This window comes from Chrysemys picta, chromosome 6 (genome assembly GCF_011386835.1).
Source record: "Chrysemys picta bellii isolate R12L10 chromosome 6, ASM1138683v2, whole genome shotgun sequence".
Taxonomy (NCBI): Eukaryota; Metazoa; Chordata; order Testudines; family Emydidae; genus Chrysemys; species Chrysemys picta.
In genome coordinates this window covers 92,422,282-92,445,373 of record NC_088796.1, presented here as the reverse complement: position 1 = coordinate 92,445,373, position 23,092 = coordinate 92,422,282, and the positions used below count along the sequence as shown (strand labels likewise).

At 45.3% G+C, this 23,092-nt stretch overlaps 1 protein-coding gene across 2 annotated transcripts; it reads left to right on the top strand.

Moving 5' to 3' along the window:
* The first annotated feature begins 1,062 nt into the window (after positions 1 to 1,062).
* Positions 1,063 to 8,771, top strand: KCNV2 (potassium voltage-gated channel modifier subfamily V member 2). 2 transcript variants are annotated; one of them, XR_010588625.1, is made up of 2 exons: positions 1,063 to 3,853; positions 7,511 to 7,621. XR_010588625.1 is itself a non-coding variant. In XM_005296775.4 (2 exons), the coding sequence occupies exons 1-2, from the start codon at positions 1,852 to 1,854 to the stop codon at positions 7,778 to 7,780; spliced, it is 1,704 nt and encodes a 567-aa protein (XP_005296832.1). In that variant the 5' UTR covers positions 1,064 to 1,851; the 3' UTR covers positions 7,781 to 8,771. The 2 variants fall into 2 exon arrangements, 1 of the variants encoding a protein (XP_005296832.1); XM_005296775.4 differs by having other exon boundaries at positions 1,064 to 3,285; positions 7,511 to 8,771.
* The last annotated feature ends 14,321 nt before the right edge of the window (positions 8,772 to 23,092 follow it).

Here is a 23,092-nt window from a genome sequence, read left to right as displayed (position 1 = left end):
GTAAATTAGCATTCAAAACCTAATCCCTGGCTGGTCAATAATACCATGGTGAGATGTATGTAGCAGCATTATAAGTAAAGTTATAAACATAAGCTGAAATCACAACTCAAGTGTGTTTACCACACAAGTCTGGGGAGTGGATAAACTTGTTTCTCAAAGATAAAGGACAAACTGATGCCTCTAGCCCAGTGTCAGCAAAGCTGATGGGCCATCACCTGTCTAGTGCCCATTCTTTGGCAAGGAAAAGGTCCAGGAACAAACAGTTCTGCATCTTAGCAAACAACAGCATGAAACCTCTTTCACCACACCGCACCTTGTCTCTGTCCTCCCAGCAGGAAGGACATTTATCTAGGGGTACCCTCAGGAAAATGCATTTCTGGGGGGGAGGGGATGGGGGGGGCTGAACTATAAAAGCAAGGGGCAAAAACACCATAAGTTCTCTCTCCCTATCCACCATGCCCTCCTTCACCCAAAAAGATAAAAGAAACAGCCTTTGGTCTTTGGGAGCAGATCCTGAGAATTTGGTCAGCAGTGTTACTGGGAATATGTGGTAAGGGACTTCACCTGGAACCAAGGCTAGTTTGTTAAGTTTTATATTTGGAAGCATGTTATCGTTATTTCTCTGATAACTATTTATAGTTAACAGGCCCTAAGGGGCCATTCTGGCATCCAGGGATTCAGCGTATAGGGACACACCCTTAACCCCCTGCATTACAGCAGCTCTATACTGGCTGAGGATTCCCCAAAGCAGGGAGTGTCCTCATTGGGCCAGGTAATGTGGCATTAAGGCTGGTTAGCATTGCTGGCACTATGTGAAGTTGCTGGATCAGGGCCAAAGATCTGGCCTATGATCTATTTCAGTGGGTCCAGAATAATAAAGAGGAGAGTTTTGTCCTGAATGGTTCCCAGAAAAGTGTAATTTTACACTTAAAGGTGACTGGTATTGGAAACATAAATGGCCTTGTACCCCTCTTGTTTCTCTATGATGTATAAAAAAAGGCTTGAAAGTTGGAAGAGAGGGGCAGAATCGGGGGGGGGGGGGGGGGCGGGGATCTTTTTTTCTGCCTTTTATTTTATCTTAGAAATATCAGGAGTGACAAATCTGAGCTTCTCTGGTTTTGTTGGAGCAGCCCTTGGAGGGGTTGTATGTACAGTGAGTTTTCTCAGCCCTTAACCGAATAGGTGGTATGTTGATTCTCCAACTGCATTTTCGTTTCTCCAAGGGAAAACGGGAATAAATATACTCACCCACCTTTTGCAAAGAGCTTTAAGAGCTATGGGCAACAATCACTAAATAAGGTCAATGTATTAAGGATGAATTATTTTTATTACTATTATGGAATATTCAGACAATCTGTAGCTGTGTCTGGTGAAAGGCATCAATACTGTTCCCTATTTCCCCATTGCCCCCCTTTTTCAGGTTCAGAACATCCTGTGCACATACAAACTGGGGGTTGAGGAATGCCCTGTTTTTTTTATTAGCAATAAAACTCTGTCTTTTTCTCCTGATTATCCACAGATTTATGGATCCATAATCATTCACGTCACAGACTCAGGGAGCCGGGGCTGAAACAGGATAATAGCCTTTAAATCCCCTTCTCTAAGCATTCAGATCTTCCCTGTCAGCAAGATTAAAGCGGTCAACAGCAGTCCCCATGTGTCTGTATCCCAGCCTGAGCTTTAACAACAACTGGAGGTGGTGGCTGGACAGTAGAGAAATGTGAAACTGCAGCTGTGTTTGATGCTCCAGAGGGAAAGAAAGAAGCATTGTTTGTCTCAGTGGTGGTGGCAGTGGGGACTGGTGTTCGTGGAGGCAAAGTTAGGAGAGGAGGAGGAGGAGAGAGAAGCATCATGTTGAAGTTTAACCAGAGGAGACTGTTCCCTTTCTCAGACTGTAAAGGAAGGGAAAGAGCTGCAACAAATACTGTTCCCACAGAAACCAATGCGGGAGAGGAGAAAGAAATAATGCGCTCACAGATGAAGAGTGGGGTTTCTGCTACTGCTCCATGGGCCTCTCAGTCTGTGCTACCAGTGGGAACCGAGGGGAACTACCACTATTATGTGGATGAGGAGGAGGAGGAGGAAGAAGAAGAGGAAGATGAAAGGCAGCAGCAAAATCCCTCTCAGGAGGGAAGCAAGTTCTCAACACCCTTTCCCAACCCCCCTGCCTTCTCCTCCAGAACAGCAGCGTCTGCTTCTTCTATGCTGAACATAAATGTAGGTGGCAAAAGTTACCGCCTCACCTACCAGGCAGTGGCCATTTACCCCAAGACTCGTCTGGGCCGCTTGGCCACTTCTACCGATCGCCGTCGCCAGCTGGGTCTGTGCGATGACTATGCAGTTCAGGGGGATGAGTACTTCTTTGATCGGGACCCCGCTGTCTTCCAGCTGGTCTACAACTTCTACGCCTCTGGGGTGCTGCGGGTGCGAGATGAGCAGTGCCCACTCAGCTTCCTGGAGGAGCTGAGCTACTGGGGGGTGCGGCTCAAATATACGCCGCGCTGCTGCCGCATCTGCTTCGAGGAGCGGCGTGATGAGCTGAGCGAGCAGCTGAAGGTGCAGCGGGAACTGCGTGCCCAAGCAGAGTCCCAGGAGAGCGAGCAGCTCTTCCACCACATGCGCTACTATGGCCCCCAGCGCTGGCGCCTCTGGAACCTAATGGAGAAGCCCTTCTCCTCTGTCAGTGCCAAGGCTATGGGGGTGGCCTCCAGCCTTTTTGTACTCGTCTCTGTGGTGGCACTGGCTCTCAACACCGTGGAGGAGATGCAGCAGGTGGACAGGAAAAGCGGAGAGAGTCGCCCTATGCTGGAGCACGTTGAGACGCTGTGCATCGCCTTCTTCACCCTGGAGTATCTGCTGCGGCTGGTCTCCACCCCAGACCTGCGCCGCTTCGCGAGCAGCCCCCTCAATGCCGTGGATCTCATTGCCATCCTCCCGCTTTACCTCCAGCTGCTGCTGGAGTGCTTTGCCGACGACGACCAGCCTCGGGGCCGGGGCTCTCAGCACGAGCACGACATTGAGAAGGTGGGACGGGTGAGCAAAGTAGGGCAAGTGCTGCGCATCATGCGCCTGATGCGGATCTTCCGCATCCTCAAGCTGGCCCGGCACTCCACAGGCCTGCGCGCCTTCGGCTTTACCCTGCGCCAGTGCTACCAACAGGTGGGCTGCCTCTTGCTCTTCATTGCCATGGGCATCTTCGCCTTCTCCGCCATGGTCTACTCTGTGGAGCACGACATCTCCAGCACCAACTTCACCAGCATCCCCCATGCGTGGTGGTGGGCTGCTGTAAGTAAATGCATTGCACTTTGCCAGGTAGCCATCGCTCCCTCCCCTGCTAGAGTTGCTGCCTGTCTTGAAAACAGGAGGGGCGTCCCAGATTTGTGAACATCTGTTCCGAATTCAGAGCTTTGCTTTTTCAGTACATGCGCGCGTGCGCGCACACACGCACACACACACACACCCCCTCTGCTGCAAGCTTACGTCGGTTACTGCATCAGGGGATAATCAGTGAAGCAGAGCTGGAAGTCGGTGGCTATGCCACACACTCCTGCTTCCACTGCTGCTCATTAAAGAAAGGGGGAGGACTTGTATGTGGGTGGGGGAAGTGTATCATTTCTTTCTAGTGTCAGCATTGCAGAGAAGTGTACTGCTAGTAGTTTGTGATAAATATATTGTACAAGGTTTTTTTCCCCCCTTTTTGGGGGGAGTTTGTAAAAGGCTGTGCTGACCCAGCATGACAAAAGATTGTTCTGATTTCATCGCTCAACATTTAACTCCTCCAACTTTATGGGAGTTGAAGTAGCTGCAGAGGTCTGACCGCGTAAAATATTTTCTAATGGGCAGTTCTCCAACAGTAAGTGGCATCTCTACAACACACTCAAAATGGCATTTGGTTGTTATTTATATAATATCAGTGGCAGACAAAAATAGATCAGGTGAGGTCTGAATGACTCAAGGGATTGGTAATTGGATACAGAGCCTTTTGCATCTAGGTCACTGGTTTCAATCTAGTATAGGTCAGTAGTGACAAGAAGTTGGTGACATGACATTTCATGGCTGTTTAGGAGGAATGAATAGGGGGTCTCAGGCTAGTTCCTAGTGGGCAGAGGTTTAGACTGCAAAATCACCAGTGGCATGGTTGCTGGTGGTCTTAGCTGAGAGGCCAGAGACTGATCTCACATGGAACCTGAGGGACCTTTTCATCTTTAGCATTTACCCTTGTGGATGAGGTTTGAGGCACAGGGGCAAGTCTACATGGGGAACCTTTCACAGCCATTGCCTGTGCTGTACTTGTGACTATACGGAGGAGGTCAGTCTCTTGCCCAGCATTTCCCAAAATGTGGGACGCACTCTCTTAGGCTGAACCAGGGCCCATTTGCACAGACATGGGACAATACAGATTTTCCACATGCTGCCCTACTATCATGGCAGGGTTGAAGGCTGGCACGATTGCTTTCATTTTCCTGAAGTGGGGGCTCAAACTTCTGAAGTGTGGGAAAGGAATCCAATCCCACACCTGTGCCACCTCCGCAGAATAATACAGTCACACAGAACCCTTACAGAGCACTAACGTTATTGTCTCAAACAATAGAAATGTCAAAATGATTGTTCTCTCCTTAACAGTGACCTGCAAAGGCTACAGCACCACTACTGACTTTACTCCTAGGTGCTGACTGAGTACTCCTAAAAGCCACGCTAGGAGATCCTATGCGTTAGCAGTGGCTCACAGATCCTTTCTTCTCAGCCGCAGAATTAAACATGCAGGGACTCAGTCTGGGAGTTGGGGAGGAAGAGGTTGTTCCTTTGCGACGTGGTCTGCAGAATGAAAGAGCGAGAAGGCCACAGCTCTATTGTTATTCTGTGATAGCTGTGGCAGGACAGCATGGTGCATGCTAGATTGTCAGACTAGAATGAGAAACAGACCACATGGTAATATGGCTAGTGCTAAAAGAACAAAGGGTTCAAATCTCAGTTGCAGCCAGTATTGTCTGGGAGGAGCAGTTGTGGGGAGAAGGGGTGCAAAGGATCTGCTTGCAGTTCCCTGATTCTAGGGCCAGTCCTAGCCCCAGTGCATCCTTAGGGCTACTCCTTTTTACAGCAGCTGACTCCGGCCTCTAAGGAGCCACGGGTCAGCTGAGAATAGCTAAACAGCGTGCTGGCCACATCCGTGACAGACTCCCCAGACCGTGGGCTACAGCTGTGCATTCTTTTCTGACTCTCTGCCAGCTGTGGAAGCTCTAGCAGGGGATACCGAGCTCCTTTCCAGTCCCTTTGCATCACTCCAGCTACCAGCAGAAAAATTTAGCCCCATTATTTTTTAACTTCATGTGCTGAGTGCCCCTCTGAGCCTGGCTACGGGGGTGCCCAGCACATACTGGAAAAATTACTGGAATGCAGCATTTTGCCTTTGCGGGGTCCTGTTTAATCAATAGACGTAGTACACCCAGAGGTTATAAATCTCATGCCGAACACGCCAGTGGAATATTATGACAGTAGACCTAGATCCATGGGTTCCCTTTGCTGCATATATCCAATCATTCATAGAGTTCGGAAGCAGTAAAAATACAGCCCAATCCTGCAAATGCTAACTGATGCGAATAATCTTTATTCATCCAAGGATTCCCATTAGACTTAATGGGCTTCTGTAAAAAAAGGTTTGCACATAAGAGCAAGGATTTGCAGGACTGTCTTTAATGTGCAAATAGCAATTATGTGGCATGGATCTCTTTTACCCCCATGCATTATAGGAAAAAATTAAGAGATTCAGATAAGTTAAATAGTGGATAGTTTTGTTAGTCACACACACAAATGATTATTTCCTCAAAATTCTAACACAAGAGTGAATGTAAGAGGACTAGACCCTTAACACAGGATAAAAATCTTGTAGGGGCTATGGTAGATATGTATCTTGCTTTCAACTCAGTATTTGAAGATATTGATCCTGAATGATCATTCAATTCCAATGACTGAAGTGCCATTAAACCAAATGCCTAATGCCTTTTATGGTACAGGAAGCACCAGGTACAGCCCCATGTAATCTACTGTTTCATTCATCTGAAATAACATTCTGTCTAAAAGGTGAGAGGCTGGCACACTGCCTGCTATAATGTTCAAAAATTAATTCAGTGCTACAATCACAAGAGCACTGGTTTCTGCTAGCATGTTTATTATTATCTCTCTCTCTCTCTCTCTCTCTCTCTCTCACACACACACACACACACACACACACACACACACACACACACACACACACACACACACACACACACACCCCCCACCCCAAAATGTATGTTGTAGACGCAGACTGGTAATGCCCACTTGGGATCGATGCTAGACCAAATGTTAGTGGGACGCTTGATGCAGTTCTAACTGTTGCAGTATTTCGTGTCAATGTAAAAGCCAGCATAACACCTCCACCATCGGTGTATGGTAGAGCAGGCAAAATATGCTACTGAATGAAGAGGGGCAGTCATTAAAGTCTCAGACGAGATATGGCTAAAGAGAGGGCAGGATTCACACTTTCATGTAATATGGTGATGCCTAAAAATGATTTCCTGAACTTTAAAAATGATTTCACTGAAACAGCTAGAGTTGTCACTGAGATCTGGTGTCAAAAGGTTTCCCAGTACCCAAACTTCAGTTAAAACACCCAGAGCAGTCCTATGCACTCATCCACCATCCTCTCTGTGCCTGTAACATGGCAGAATTTGAGCAGGAAAGATAATCACTCACTTGCTGACATACACTTCAAACAAAACAAACTTTTAAGCAGCTGAAAAGGCTCTTTGTTATTTACACATTTCCTTAGTCTCCTTATTTAAAAAAAATCCATATTAAAATGAGTAATGGACTGTTCTTCTCAGAGGCAAGTGTTTTAAAATGTATTTTACTGCTAGAGGACACACCCCAAGTCTGAGTCCTGCTCTTCACCACATTCACCACTTTATGCACCAGACAGGTAAAGGTAAAATTCACTTCACACACAAACTTCACCGCCAAGTTAGTGGACTGAAGTGAATGGGGGTGGGGGGTGAGGACCAGTCCATTCCTTAAAAACAGGGTAAGGGCACAAGGCTGCCGTGCAGCTTCAACCCAGCCTCTACTGCAGCTAGTTGCACAGAGTGGTAGGGTTACTGGATGGGTCAGGTCATAAATCTGTGTCCACTCCCTTGGACCTAATGCACACGACCATCTATGCAGACCTTCGTGTGGTTGGCTCAGGGATGCTGTCTGCAGCACACAGCAGAAGCCAGAGGACTTCCTAATTACAATAGTGGGGTTAATTATTTAAGGATAGTTTTTACACTTTGGGATGGTACCCGGGGGGCGGGGGCGGGGGGGAGAGACGGGGAACAATGTAGAGCCAGTGTGTAATAATTCAGGCTTTTAGTATACAAGTGTTCAAAATATCTTAACTGTGTTGAAGAGCTATATCCCCAGCTGGATAGATTAAAGAAAAGTATGTGTGCTCCTCTGTTTGGATAATGAATTACTATTGATTTGCCTATAGGTCAGCATCTCTACAGTGGGCTATGGTGACATGTGTCCAGAAACTCACCTCGGGTGCCTGTTTGCTTTCCTCTGCATTGCTTTTGGAATAATTCTGAATGGAATGCCCATCTCCATCCTCTATAATAAATTCTCAGACTATTACAGCAAACTGAAAGCCTATGAGTATACAGCTGTAAGGAAGGAAAGAGGCAAGATTGACTTTACACGAAGAGCCAGGAAGAAAATGTCCGAGTGCTGTGGAGAAGGCCCATTATTTACCAAGGTCTAGATACAATTAATGCTCCAGGAAATATAAAGGGACAGAGGATTAGAAGGGAAAAGCAGAGAAAACATTATTACAACGGATCACCCAAGTCAAATAAAGATAAAGCAACAGCTCTAAAAGGAATAAGAAAATACTGAAAGCGAATCTCAAGCTTTTGTCTTTTAAAAAAATTACAGCTCTATTTTACTACAGTTTCTTCTCACCTTTTTGCTGGTGCTCATTATTAGAGCAGCAATGCACCTGGTTTATATGTGTGACACCAGTATCGATGGCGCTCGATGAATTATGCAGCCAGAGACTCTGAGTTGTACAGCTGACTCAGGGCTGTAATGCCATGCCCAATATACATCCTACAGTAATGACCCACCATGGCCAAACCAAAGGAAACTGAGCAATATATTGCTACTCAGCAATAGGCAGGATGACTCTTAACCTCAAAAATTAAACAGATGTAGAAGGGGGGAAGGCAATATATTGCTTTGCTGTGCAGAAATAGGTTAGGTATTAGGCTTTTAAACATGGAGAGGACACAGATAGTATGTACCCGCTATAGCTACATCAGTTGCTTTCACATATAAACAACATCTTTCTTAGGTTTTTGGACATTATTTGTGCTATAACATATAGTTCATGGTTCGATTTGCCAATATTATTTTTTAATGCAGCCTTGCAAAATTGTACTTGCTTAATTGCTCAGAGCGAGTAACTTTAGGTGTGAGGAAAATGTTGATTTTATTCTTTTTGGTTTTGTTTTTTCAATTAATATCCTCCATAATGGCAAAGAACTGGTGAGTAAGTTTGGGTAAATGTTTGTGATAGATTTCCAAGCCCATTTTAATGCAAAAATCTGTTTAAGAATGCAGATGTAAACTAAATGTACTTTATATGAGCAACAGTGTTTAATGTGAATATCTTCTATTAGTGTGTTAAGAACAATATGGGTTAGTTGTGGTTCAGCTCTAAGTTAAAATAAAGTTCTGAAAAACAGCCAAAATGGAGTGAGAGGAACATAAGAACGGCCATACTCGGTCAGACCAAAGGTCCATCTAGCCCAGTAGCCTGTCTTCTGACAGTGGCCAATGCCAGGTGCTTCAGCGGGAATGAACAGGCAATCATCAAGTGATCCAGCCATTGTTTCCCATTCCCAGCGTTTGGCAAACAGAGGCTAAGAACACCATCCCTGCCCATCAGAAGGGAAAGGACATGGTTAGCTAATAGGGCATGTTCATCCTCAGGATTTTATCAATAGGTCTTCCAGTAGTTTTGAAAATATAATAGTAAGACAAGAAGCATTTGAATTTGTTTCAATATTGATAAAATCATAATAAATGGGGATATAAGTATACATTGATCCTCCTGATAGAATCATGTACCTACTGAGGATCTAATTCTGTCACCCCCAGGTCACATTCAGTAGTATTTTTATTCCATGAGAACATCATTTGAAATCAATGGGATTATTTGCATAACAAGGTCTATCTAATGCCCCATTAGTAAGAATAGCAGAATCTGACTCTAAATTAGCTATAGCCAAAATCAAGTGGACATAGAGTTTCATTGTTTTAGTTCACTGGGAACATTCTTTTCACATAAGACAAATCATAGGGGGGTTTAAAATAGGAATGAGGGCAATGATCTGAAAGCTAGAAATGTTATTTGTATACCTTCACATAGGGCTTAAAATGGGGGAAGTGGTCAGCTCTTTCGAGGAAGTAATGATGACTGATGCCATCAAGGGCTGCTATTCAGCACAGCAGTCATTTCATAGCAAAATAACCTGACAGGGGATGTGTATTTTAAATGGGTCGGCTTTTGCTTGTTGTTTGCTGTTTGCATTGTACTGCTGAATGTAAGTTGCCAAGTTCAAGTCTTACAGTGACACTGGAGACCTCAGTGTGAGGCAGTCTCTCAGACAGCTGAGGGAAGGGCATTAACTCTGCCATAGCCATGAAAATTTAACCCTGGTGTTAAGCAGAAAGAACTATTTTTCCATCAAAGGAGAAGTCAATTAGCAACCCAGTTGCTTTTCTTACTCTTGCTCGTCAGACAAACCTGTTATAACCTCTTCTTCTTGCATCTGAAGAAGTGAGGTTCTTACCCACGAAAGCTTATGCGCCCAATACTTCTGTTAGTCTCAAAGGTGCCACAGGACCCTCTGTTGCTTGTTATAACCTCGCCTCTCAACTCTCACTTCAAAAACCGTATTCAGAGCACCAGCGCCGGCGATAGGGGAAATAGCGCTCTGGGTGAATTTGTATTTTGGTGCCCCCTGCTTCCCATTGCCACCCAGCCCCTACTGCTTGCCCAGGCTCCCCACAACAGGTCAGCAGTCCAAGGGGAGGCCCAGCAATTAGAGAGCACCAGAGGGCTATGGTGGCAGGGGAGTATGGTGACCTGAGAGCCCCAGAAAAGGGCGGGGGCGGGCAGGAACCAGAGGCGTACAGAGTCTCACTGGTGTGGGGATGTGAGGGGCAGGGGGTAGAGCATCATGGGGGCGCCAAAAGGGCAGATCTCTCCCCACACCCCAATACTGAGCATCCCCCTTCAAGTGCTCCTGCCCAGTCCCAGGGAAGGTGGGTTATTGGAGGATGGAGGAGGTTCAAATGCAAATGTCCCAGCGCACTGAAGGTAGCTCGGGTGGGTGGTGATGATGGAAGGTTCATGCCCAAAAATATCTCCAACCTGCTGCACTACCACCTCCCTTTGGGATAAGCACAAAAAAGGGGGAGCCCCTGAGAACTAGGGACAATGGGAAGCTGGGGGGTCAGAAAAACAGCATGGGGGAACTGCAAAGACCTGGGGGGACACCCTGAGAACTGGGGACAATGGGAACTAAGGGGCGGGGGGAGGCCTCTTGAGAGCTAGGGTGGGCTAGGACTTGGAGGCACAGGGAGGGACCCCTCCTGGGAGCTAGATGGACATGGAGGAGGACTAAGGGGACAGGGAGCCCCCTCCCAGGAGCTTGAGGGATGGGGACCTGGATGCACAGGGAGGGGCCCCCTGGGACCTGGCTAGGCATCGAGCAGGGTCGGGGGCACAGGGACAGATCCCTCCCCCTCAGGAGATGGGTGGGGCGCAGACCTGGAGGCACAGGGAAGGCCCCGCCCCGCAAGCTAGGAACACTGGGATCTGGGGGCACAAAGAGGGTTCCTTGAGAGCTGCAGGGGCTGGGACCTGGGGACACATGCATGGGACTACTGGGAGCTTGGGGGGCTGGGCCCCAGAGGCACAGGAGGGGGCTCCTGGGAGCTGAGCGGTGGGGACCTGGAGGCACAGGGAAGGCCCATCTCAGAGCTGGTAGGCATGGAGAGGGTTGGAGGCACAGGGAGACTGCCCTAACCACTAGGCTAAAAGCTGTGAGGGAGGGCCTCATCCTACTCATGTTCCCCCTGGCCATTTTGTGTAAGCTTATAGATGGGGCCAATTCGGTAGGTGAGCTCTGAACACACTTACTGGATCAGGCCCCACAGGAAGAGCCCTGCAAATCCGCGGGTATCTGCTGTATATCCGTGACCTGTTTCTGCAGATACCAGTGCAGATGCAGCTTCAAATTTTGTATCCACGCAGGGCTCTGACGGTAAGAGCCAGGTGGGCAGCTGTGAAGAACTGCTGTGCAGATCCTCCACCTGCCCTCAGCAGAGGGCCTGTGAGGCGCAGGGATACAGGCCGGGGGCTGCTCAGGCTCCCTGCCCAGGACAGGTGGAGGGTCACCCCCAGTTCCACACAGCTGCCCACCTGGCTCTTACCGTGGCCGGGCTGTGGCTCTGAGCCTCCTCCCCCCCATGGCCGCAGGCCGGTAGGGGAGAGCTGCGCTGGCAGCTGTGGGGAGCCTGGGTCCCTCCACTTGTCCTGGGCAGGGGGACAGGGACACTGGGTGGCGGGGGCAGGGACACAGGCTGGGGCCTGCTCGGGCCTGTCACCCAGGGCAGGTGGAGGATCCCCCACAGCTCCCCACAGCTGCCCACCTAGCTCTTATCATGGTCGGACTGCGGCTCTGAGCCGCCCCCCGGCTGGAGCCAGGTTGGGGAGAGCCATGTGGGGAACCTGGGTCCCTTGCCCTGGGTGGGGTGGGGCTGAGGAGCAGCGACACTGGGCGGGGAAGCTAGGGGCAGGGATAGGGACCGGGGGCTGCTCGTCCCTCCCTCTCCCCGCCCAAGGCAGGCGGAGGGTCCACCAAGACTCCCTACAGCTGCCAGCGCATCTCTTCCTGACCAAGTTCCGGGGATGGGGGATGCCTCGGAGCCTCAGTCTGGCCCCCGCTGTAGAACCCTGCAAATCTGCAGAAATCCACATATGCAGATATCTGCAGATAATTTTTGTGGATCGAAGGCAGATACACAGGCTAATTAGGCAGAGGAAGTAGCACTTAGGCACTTAAATCCTTGTGTGAATCTAGCCCTAGGTGCATACATATAAAAAAAACCTTCATTATTCTCACCTCTTCCACATTCACAAAGGCTTCCATATGTGTACTCAGTGCACTAAGCTTACTAAAATGAAAGTCAAGTACAGTATGTCAAGGAACTTAAAATCATCTAGTGCAACCTTAGTTATTTGTCCACCATGAGGAAAACAGTAGTTGGATAACCAAAGGAATGTTCAATGCATGTAGTAGACATCAGCGGAAATACTAGGAGGGACAGAGCATAAGACCTTAGCTAGAAGTCCTTGTTTTGTGTAAGAGGGAGTTTGGGATAGTTAAGGGTGTTTCTTTTTTCATGGCATTGTGAAATTAAAATTCTGTCCTGTTAATGTGCCATGTTTGAGTTTGTTGCATTTTAAGCGATTACAGATACTAATGAGCCCTTGAGGGAGACCAAAAATCCATTCTTTCCATATGTTTCAATGCAGGTTTAGTGAAGATCTTGACTCCAGCATTCAAGGGAGCAGCCAGTGTTCAAGATGGACTGGTCTCATCCATTAGAACAATTAATTATTGTTTCCCCCCCTCCCTTATTTTAGCGCTGCAGGATTAAAAGGCAAGGCAGACCTCCCAAGGGTGAGCCCCCAACATTAAGGATTAAAAGAAAGCTGCATTGGAAAGAGCTTTTGTAGAGATGCTTGTCTGAAAAGATCATCATGCTATAGATACAATTAAGCATCTAAGTTTATTTTTCTAATGTAGAAATATAGCTGTTGAAGGGGCAACCAAAGAATAATAATTTAATGGGAATCTGGTACTACTCCCATGCCTCCAAGGCAAGTAGTAATTTTTTATCTTAAACTAGGCAGTTTTAGGTTTAAGAATCATAAAAAGAGTTATCTAAAAAAGTTCAAATTTTTAAAAATGAAGGGACTTTATTAAAACCCAAGATAATGGAAACCGCTTCTGCTCACTTCAGCTAGCTTTAAAAAGATCTTTAGATGTTTTGGTAACTGAGTTTGTTCTATTATTATGTACCTTAAAATATATATGTGCCATGCTTATCAATTATTTACATAACCTTTATTAACTTCCCTATTCAATAGTAGAGAAATTGCACAATATATAACAGTCATTCAGGACTTTAGCTTGGATTGGTAAATGAACAGTCAGAGGCACTAGGTTGTTGTTGTTTTTTTAAATGTATCTTGGAATGTTATTTAAAATAATTTAATAAAAATAGTCTGAGTAACTTAAAAATAATCCAGGTGTCCTTAGACAGGGGATTACCAAACACCTCATTATAAAGCTACGACAGTTGATGTTCAGTTCCACTCCATAAAGTGATTTTGTAAGAATAGCAGTGTGAGGTTCCATATTTACTGTCTCAGTAAATTCCACATCTAGTTTGCTCAGTTTACAAGCAAAATAATTTTTTCCTCCCTTAACTGCTGCCCAAGCAAACCCAGGCTGGGATCTGAAAGTCAGGTTGTGCTCTTTCCTTTCCATCCATCGTTACCAGTAATAAAGATTTTGCACACTAAGTTTTCTCCTCATTGTGTAATCCTATTGCCTTCATTGGTTTTGGTAGGTGAAACTGGCTGGAATATATCCATTGCTAATTGACCCGCGGCCACTGGGAGCTGCGGGCGGCTGTGCCTGCGGACGGTCAATGTAAACAAACTGTCGTGTGGCCTGCCAGTGGATTACGGTGACAGGCCTCAGGTTGCCCACCACTGCTTTAAGGCAACAGCATATGCTGGAAGCGGGTTGAAACCATAACTAAGAGCACTGCACAGTTAACGCCCGATTTTAGCCTACCCCACTACTGTCGAAACAGAAAACACTATGACCTGGGTTTGAAGATGCTTTAAGCCAGGAGTTCACACAACAAAATTTTTGGTGGCCTCAGAGTGCAACTCTTGCTGGTGGCCGCTATGATAATTTTTCCTAAAATACTTAATTAACTTTAGAAAAAACATATAATTATGAACATATAGATGTCCAAATCATTGTAATCTATCTATGTAGGGTTTTTTTGCAGACTCAATAATAAAAATAATGTACAGTTGTCTCTGTTATTTACTAGATCTAAACAGAATAGAAACATAGATAAGGTGCTTTGCATGTTCTTGTCTTATTGTTTCTTTTGCATTTTTTGGTTGCATTTTTCTTTTAGACTTGCTAGCTACTAAGTCTGCTGCTGTAAAAAATGATATTTTTATGTTTATTAATATCACTTTTCACAGCAGCAGACTTGTTAGCTAGCTGGGAGGCAGTGAAACGTGATATTAACAAACATACAGATATCACTTTTCACAGCAGACTTACTCAGCCAGGGCAAGCTCAGGCACAAATTAAGGGCTTGTCCACACTACCCGCCAGATCGGCGGGCAGCGATCGATCCAGCGGGGGTCGATTTATCACACCTAGTCTAGACGCGATAAATCGACTGCTCAGTGCTCTCCCGTCGACTCCGGTATTCCACCAGAACAAGGAGCGCAAGCAGAGTTGACGGGAGAGCGTCAGCTGTCGACTTACCACAGTGAATACACCGCGGTAAGTAGATCTAAGTACATCAACTTTAGCTACGCTATTCATGTACTGGTAGCTGAAGTTGCATATCTCAGATCGACCCCGCGCAGTAGTGTAGACAACCCCTAAGCCTTGAATGAGGAGGTAGGGAGGGAGGCAATGGGAGCCAGGGGTGATGGGATGGATGGGGGATGGAGCCCACCTGGCCCTGCGGCTGGGGGGCCTGAGCCTGTGGATTGAGCCTGCCTGGAGCCTGCTGCCTGCCACCCCCAGGGCTGAAGCCAGAAGCCAGAGCCCCACCGCCCCCGGAAAGGTAGGGAACTCACACCAGCTGTCTGCTCCTCCAGCGTTTATGGCTCCAGAGGGGGGCAGGGCCCAACGCTGTCCTCCCCCTCCCACCGAATCACTACCCAGAAGGCTGTGGCCGCAAGAAAAGCCATTGGTGGCCGCATGCAGCCATGGTGGCCACAGTTATGAAATGCTGCTTTAAGCCAAGTCTTGCTTACCTAGGAGTTGGGTTAGAGCCTGACTCTCCTTTAACTTAGACTGGAACTCACATGTTGCAGTGACGGCACAGGGAAATATCCCCCTAGTGCTAATAGACCTCCAAACTCCTTCCAACAATTCCCCAATGAAAGGCAGAGAAGTTCTCCTGCAATTGACACAACTGACTGGGAAAGAATCATAGAGCATCTCAGCATAAAGAACCATGGGATATGCCCACAGCTACGTGAGCGTGGGCAGAAATAGTGAGGACACAGTCACCAGGCAGGACTTTGCAGTGGAGACACTCACCACTGGGCTAGGGCTAGTCCAGGTGCCAATCACTCGAGTTAACTGTGGAGTGTAGCTATAACCAAAGGGTCAGAGCCTGCAACAGAATCGATGTGAGCATATCCCTGTGCCTGCCTGGAGCCCCACTGAAGTCAAGGGGACTCCATGCGGGGGCAAGAGTCTGCTCAGGTAGATCTAGTGTCTGGATCCTGTCCTCAGTGCTTAAAACATAGCAGCCTTTTTATATATTTTATTATATACTGGATAAACAAATGAAAAAATGTTCTGACAGGTCAGGAAGATTTGCTTTATATAATATCTTATCATCATGTACACATAGCTATAACACTGACTGTAGTGGTATGGGGGCGCTATCCTCATCTTATTGCACAAGTGCTAGGGCAGGAGTTCCTGGAGGATATTTAGGCAAAGTATTTTGTGTTGAGAACAGTGGACAACTGTCATCAAAAGGCTAATGGGTGAGCGTGTCTGATTTCCCTCTTCTGCCACTACTCCTGTCCTGCTAAAACAGAAGACAAATACATGAGCACATTTACCAACAGCAACTCCACTTAAAGTCCCTGTTCTGTTTTCCATATTTATTCAATCAGTGGTGACGCTACTAAAAAGTAACTTTTTAACCTACATTGTAAAGTCCACACTGTTACCACACTGAATTAGATGAACCCTCAGTCTAATTCTATATACATTACACCAGAGATGAATTTCCCCAATCTTTTTACTTGCATAAGACAATGTCAATGCCTAAATACTTCCCAAAAGTCACTGCACAAAACAGCACTGATTCCAGGCACTGGTCCCAGGGAACTTCAGGGATTTGTTGAATATTCAGCTTGCATGTTTCAAAAAGGTCAGTGAATGTTTTTACAATTTCACTGCCAATTTTTCTCCTTTAAGGCCAGAGCCCACATTTCCAAGTTTAAAAGGAAGTGTAGATAAAATAAAAAAGTGCCAAAACCCAATTAATAAAAGAAAGAAAGAAACAAAAAACACCACAACTGACCAGTGAATGAGGGCACAAGCTAAAGTTACTTTAATGGTAGGGTGAACATACTAAGCTTTAGACCAGCTTCACTAATCTTCATCTTTTTGCTGATGGGATTAACAGGCAGCAAACAATGCACATTCTCAAAATCACAAACATGTGTTTCTCTGCTTTAAAACAAGATATGGCTGAAGCCAAATGGCAAGCTCAGGAGCTGTAATGGAATGGTGGATCAGAAAGCCAAAATGAGCTGGCTGTCTGGGTAAATTCTTATTTTGCTGCATGGGGGCTATATGAATTTGTAAGTCTCCATGCACTGGAAGCAGAACAAAATCCTTTATGACAGTGTTGATTTAATGTAAACCTCTTATCTGCTCTCCCAAGCACCCAGCATCCAAAATGCAGTGCTTTTAGCATCCATTGCTCAGACAAATTATGCCTCTCTGAACACTTTCAATGGCTACCTCTTGTCTTCTGCATCAAGCTCAGCCTTCTCATCCTCCCCTTCAGAGTTCTGACCCCGGCTACATCTCTGCTCTCTTGACCCTTTGCTACACCAACACATTCATTCTACCACATCACTCCCTTGCCTCTGTGCTGTCTTCCGTGCTGCTTTCTATGCCTGAAATGACAGCCCCGACCCAAAGCGCCTTGTGCCAACTCCTCTCCTCATTCAAACCCCTCCTTAAAGTTCACCTCATTCACAAAGCCCACCAATGCTAATGTCAATAACAATGCTGACAAGCAACCTAAAAATATGGCTCCCTAAACTAGAACCATCCCCTAGGCCAGTGATTTGGCCGGGGAGGCTCAGGGCTGGGGCAGGGTGTCGGGGCGTGGACTTACCTCAGGTGGCTCCCAGTCAGCAGTGCAGTCGGGGTGCAGAGGCAGGCTTCCTGCCTGCCCTGGCACTGCAGACTGCACTGCACTCCAGAAGCGGCCAGCAGCAGGTCCGGCTCTTGCCTGCAGACACCGTCCCCCCGTTTCCCATTGGCTGGGTGCTCGGGGCGGGGGCAGCACATGGAGCTGTGCCCCCCCCCCACCTAGAAGCTGCTTCTGGGGTGCAGAACGGTGTTGAAACAGGTAGGCACTAGCCTGCCTTAGCTGGGCAGCACCGCCGATGGGACTTTTAACGTCCCGGTCGGTGGTGCTGACCAGAGCGACCCAGTGCCTGACATGTAGCGACCCAGTCCTGGGTCGTGACCCGAAGTTTGAAAAACACTGCCCTAGGCCCCTCTGCACAGTTTGGGTGTGATTTATGCTTTCATTTGTTTAAGCTCTCAAGTTATTTCATATTAGGGAATAAATTTTAAGATACAGATCCCTGCATGGACCTTGCCTATACTGGGAAAAACACCATGTTAAAATTAGGGCTATCAAGGGATTAAAACAATTAATCATGATTAATCGCATTGTTAAACAATAATAAAATAGCATTTATTTAAATATTTTTGGATGTTTTCTACATTTTCAAATATATAATTTCAATTACAACACAGAACAAAGTGTACAATGCTCACTTTATATTTATTTTTGATTACAAATATTTGTGCTATAAAAAACAAAAGAAATAGTATTTTTCAATTCACCTCATACAAGTAATGTAATACAATAACTTTATCATGAAAGTTGAACTTACAAATGTTGAATTATGTACAAAAATAACTGCATTAAAAAAATAAAACAATGTAAAACTTCAGAGCCTACAAGTCCACTCAGTCCTACTTCTTATTCAGTCAAATCGCTAAGAAACAAGTTTGTTTACATTTACAGGAGATAATGCTGCCTGCTTCTTGTTTACGTCACCGGAAAGTGAGAACAGGCATTCCCATGGGACTTTTGTAGCCAGTATTGCAAGGTATTTATGTGCCAGATATGCTAAACATTCATATGCACCTTCATGCTTCGGCCACCATTCCAGAAGACATGCTTCCATGCTCGTTAAAAAATGTGTTAATTAAATTTGTGACTGAACTCCTTGGGGGAGAATTGTATGTCCCCTGCTCTGTTTTACCCACATTGTGCCATTTATTTCATGTTATAGAAGTCTCGGATGCTGACTCAGCACATGTTCATTTTAAGAACACTTTCACTGCAGATTTGACAAAATGCAAAGAAGGAACCAATGTGAGATTTCTAAAGATAGCTACAGCACTCGACCCAAGGTTTAAGAATCTGAAGTGCCTTCCAAAATCTGAGAGGGATGAGGTGTGGAGCATGCTTTCAGAAGTCTTAAAAGAGCAACATGCCAATGCGGAAACTACAGAATCCGAACCACCAAAAAAGAAAATCAACCTTCTGCTGGTGGCATTTCTCACTTTCTGGTGATATTGTAAATAAGAAGTGGGCAGCATTATCTCCCATAAATGTAAACAAACTTGTTGGTCGTAGCAATTTGGCTGAACAAGAAGTAGGACTGAGTGGACTTGTAGGCTCTGAAGTTTTACATTGTTTTGTTTTTGAGTGCAGTTATGTAACAAAAAAAAATCTACATTTGTAAGTTGCACTTTCATGATGAAGAGATTGCACTACTGATTATAATTGAAATCAATATATTTGAAAATGAGTAGAAACACATCCAAAAATACTTAATAAATTTTAATTGGTATTCTATTGTTTAACAATGTGATTAAAACAGATTAATTGCGATTAATTTTTTAAACCGCGATTAATTTTTGAGTTAATCATGTGAGTTAACTGCGATTATCGACAACTCTAATATAAAACTAAATATTTTCCCTACCATACTGTTTAAATCTGAATGTATAGTAGTATAGTAAATGAAACAATGAATTCACACTACTCTTTTGGGTAATGTTGATCAGTAGTTTGGCTCTTGAACCACTGAGATCTGAGCATCACTGACCTAGAAGGAGAATCATTTTTCCGCTGGCTAGGTGTTTTAACACAAATAAGAGCTCTAAATTCCTGAAATATTCTTGTGAGTTATAAGCCATTTCCTACTGTATTAGAAAAACAATTGTTAACAGTACACACTGAATATTGGCAATATTGTAAGTTACATATCTAACAGGAGTGGCTTACCAGGTACAATATTTCAGAGAGGGAAGAACAAGGAAATACTATCAAAATCCTTTTTATACTCAAGGTCTTTTAATCACCATGTCTATCAATCTCCATCTCCACACAAAGGAGGTCCCACAGCAGACGAGGAAATTAACAACATGGTGTCTGTTAAATTAGTTTCACCAGGGATCAGGAAAAATTATTTCCCCCCCTCCCCCCCGGTGTCAAATCCTTTTTCTTTATAAGTAATTTATGATTTACATATTCCATATGACTAGTTCTTTAACCCTCAAAAAAGCCCCTTTCATAACAGATGTGAAAAATCTTCCTCCCCATCTCAGTCAGTTTTCAGAGGTGTTGTGTGACGCTAACAGAAGTTTGACCTGTTTCTCTTGTGAAAACAGTAGAAATTTTAGCATAACCAAAACAACATTTTATTGCAGTGCCCAGAGGCCCCTTTATGTTAGCTTCTGCAAACACTTGGTAAGAGACAGTCCTTGCTCCAAAGAGCTTGTACTCCAACTTTCCTTGGTAGCTGCCAGTAGACGTTCTAATAAAAACCAAACACTCGAAAACAAAAACAAGCTTCAAGCCAAGTGGTCATACTTGCATGGGATACAAAAGGAGGACTAACCTAATAGGAATTCAGGAGAAAGAATTGAGTGAAAGTGTCTCTAGATAGAGAAACAAGATATGAGAAATATATAATCAAATTATGAATCAAATAACAGCAATCCGTTCTAAGCATTAGGATAATTTTGAGGCGGGGGAGAGAAAGATAGGGGGATGTTCAGGCAGAGGTACTGGTAAATGGAAATAAAGAAAGTAAAGACCAACCAGGATAATGTAAGCAAATATTTGGATACAACTTTGCAATTCAATCTACCAGTGGTTATCTTTAGTGGTATCTTATTTTCTCTAATGCCTGTAAGTTCTCGTACAGAGAAATATTCATATATGCCAGATGTTTTTCTTTGATTGTGAGGCTGTTGAAGAAAGTAGCTAATGATCAATCGGACTGAAGGAGCCTTTTCTATTATTCCGTCATTGCTATCATTAGCGCTCGGTCACAAATGCTGCTACATGGTTCCATCAGGTTTGTTATTTAGGGCAGTAACTGAGACTTTGGAAACACTTCACTGCAGTTTAAATTCATTATCAGACGCTAATTAAAATTATCTGTTTCACTGTCACAAGAGAAAATCCAGTTAGAGAAACTGATGAGTTGCAACAGTCCTTCAATAGCTGATCCTGGAGCGGATACGTGTCTATAAGTATGAACATTTTATGTCACTGCCAACTAGGTCTAATGGGGATTAACCTTTAAGTGTTTACTACCATTTATAAGATTAAGTGGGATCAGAAAGAAGCATAGTCAGCACAGTAGAGCCACATCAGTAGATAGGAACTGACATAATGGTGGAATCTCTTTGCTTTAATTGTGACATGCAAATGTGCACTTCCAGGGTTAATTAACCTAATATTCTATTAATCTATTTATTGGGTAGGACTTGTTTTTTTGTTTACATATTCACATCACAACAGAGTTCTTTATACAGTAACTCCTCACTTAATGTCATCCCAGTTAACGTTTCGTTGTGAAGTTGCTGATCAATTAGGGAACATGCTCGTTTAAAGTTGTGCAATGATCCCTTACAACGTTGTTTGGCAGCCACCTGCTTTGTCCACTGATTGCAGGAAGAGCAGCCCATTGGAGCTAGGTGGTGGGGGCTTGGAGCCAGGGTGGACCCGCAGCACCACTATCAGCTCCCCTAAGTTCCCTATGCAGCAGCCACCCAGCAGGCTATCAATTGCTGGACAGTTCAGCTGTCCCTCCTCCCACCGCCCTGTGCTGCTCCCACCCTCTGCCTTGGAGCTGCTCCCAGGAGCCTCCTGCCTGCTGTGCCGGTGGGGGGGAAGGGGTGCTAATGTCAGGGTCTCCCCCTGCCCCCGCTCCTTTATCCCATCTCCACAGAGCAGGGCATGGGGGGTGGGGGTGCGGGACGGGACACGACAGGGCTCAGGACAGAGGGAGCTTGCTGGCAGCAGCTGCTGTCTCAACTTGCTGATCTACTTAAAGTGGGGTCAGTGTACTTAAAAGAGGGTCAGTGTACATAAAGGGGTAATGCGCGCGCACACACACACTCTCTCTGCCATGCTGTCTCTCTTCCCTCCATTTGTGCTGCCTTGTAGAATGTGAGACTATATTAACGTGTTAACCCTTGAGGGCTCAGCCGAGTGCTAGATCATTTAGCAGTAAGGCATTCCCTGGGAAAGAACCCACCTTCTGACTCCTCCACCTCAGCCAAGCTTCACAATCATCATTTCCCTAGAACCTAACCCCCAAATTCTTATGGGGAAATTTGATTCACATAACATTATTTCACTTAAAGTCACATTTTTCAGGAACATAACTACAATGTTAAGCAAGGAGTTATTGTATAGCTTGTTAATCTGTGAACAGGATAGTTGGAAAGCAAGAGAAATTTGCTTCTCATGACGATTAAACAATGTGTTTCATTTGTTTTAGGATATGTATTAAACATAAAACTAGAAATTAATGCAAGTAGTAGAACCTGGGCACAACACAGCAACACTTAATGGTTTTTCAGAGTGGTAGCCGTGTTAGTCTGTATCAGCAAAAAGAACAGGAGTACGTGTGGCACCTTAGAAACTAACAAATTTATCTGAGCATAAGCTTTCATGGGCTAAAGCCCACTTCATCGGATGCGTGCAGTGGAAAATACAGTAGGAAGATATATATACACAGAGAACATAGATCCATAGATTCTAGGACTGGAAGGACCTCGACAGGTCATCGAGTCCAGTCCCCTACCCTCATGTCAGGACCAAATACTGTCTAGACCATCCCTGATAGACATTTATCTAACCTACTCTTAAATATCTCAAGAGATGGAGATTCCACAACCTTCCTAGGCAGTTTATTCCAGTGTTTAACCACCCTGACAGTTAGGAACTTTTTCCTAATGTCCAACCTAAACCTCCCTTGCTGCAGTTTAAGCCCATTGCTTCTTGTTCTATCCTTAGAGGCTAAGGTGAACAAGTTTTCTCCCTCCTCCTTATGACACCCTTTTAGATACCTGAAAACTGCTATCATGTCCCCTCTCAGTCTTCTCTTTTCCAAACTAAACAAACTCAATTCTTTCAGCCTTCCTTCATAGGTCATGTTCTCAAGACCTTTAATCATTCTTGTTGCTCTTCTCTGGACCCTCTCCAATTTCTCCACATCTTTCTTGAAATGCGGTGCCCAGAACTGGACACAATACTCCAGTTGAGGCCTAACCAGCGCAGAGTAGAGCGGAAGAATGACTTCTCGTGTCTTGCTCACAACACACCTGTTAATACATCCCAGAATCATGTTTGCTTTTTTTTTGCAACAGCATCACACTGTTGACTCATATTTAGCTTGTGGTCCACTATAACCCCTAGATCCCTTTCTGCTGTACTCCTTCCTAGACAGTCTCTTCCCATTCTGTATGTGTGAAATTGATGGTTCCTTCCTAAGTGGAAAAAATGGGTGCTGGCTCCAAGGTGGGGCCAAAAATGAGGAGTTCAGGATGCGGGAGGGGACTCTGGGCTAGGGCAGGGG

Bases quoted from the DNA above. Each gene is read 5' to 3' on its own strand.
- KCNV2 (XM_005296775.4), top strand. From the start codon at position 1,852: ATGTTGAAGTTTAACCAGAGGAGACTGTTCCCTTTCTCAGACTGTAAA. The intron at 3,286-7,510 runs GTAAGTAAATGC...ATTTGCCTATAG, and splicing joins ATGCGTGGTGGTGGGCTGCT to GTCAGCATCTCTACAGTGGG.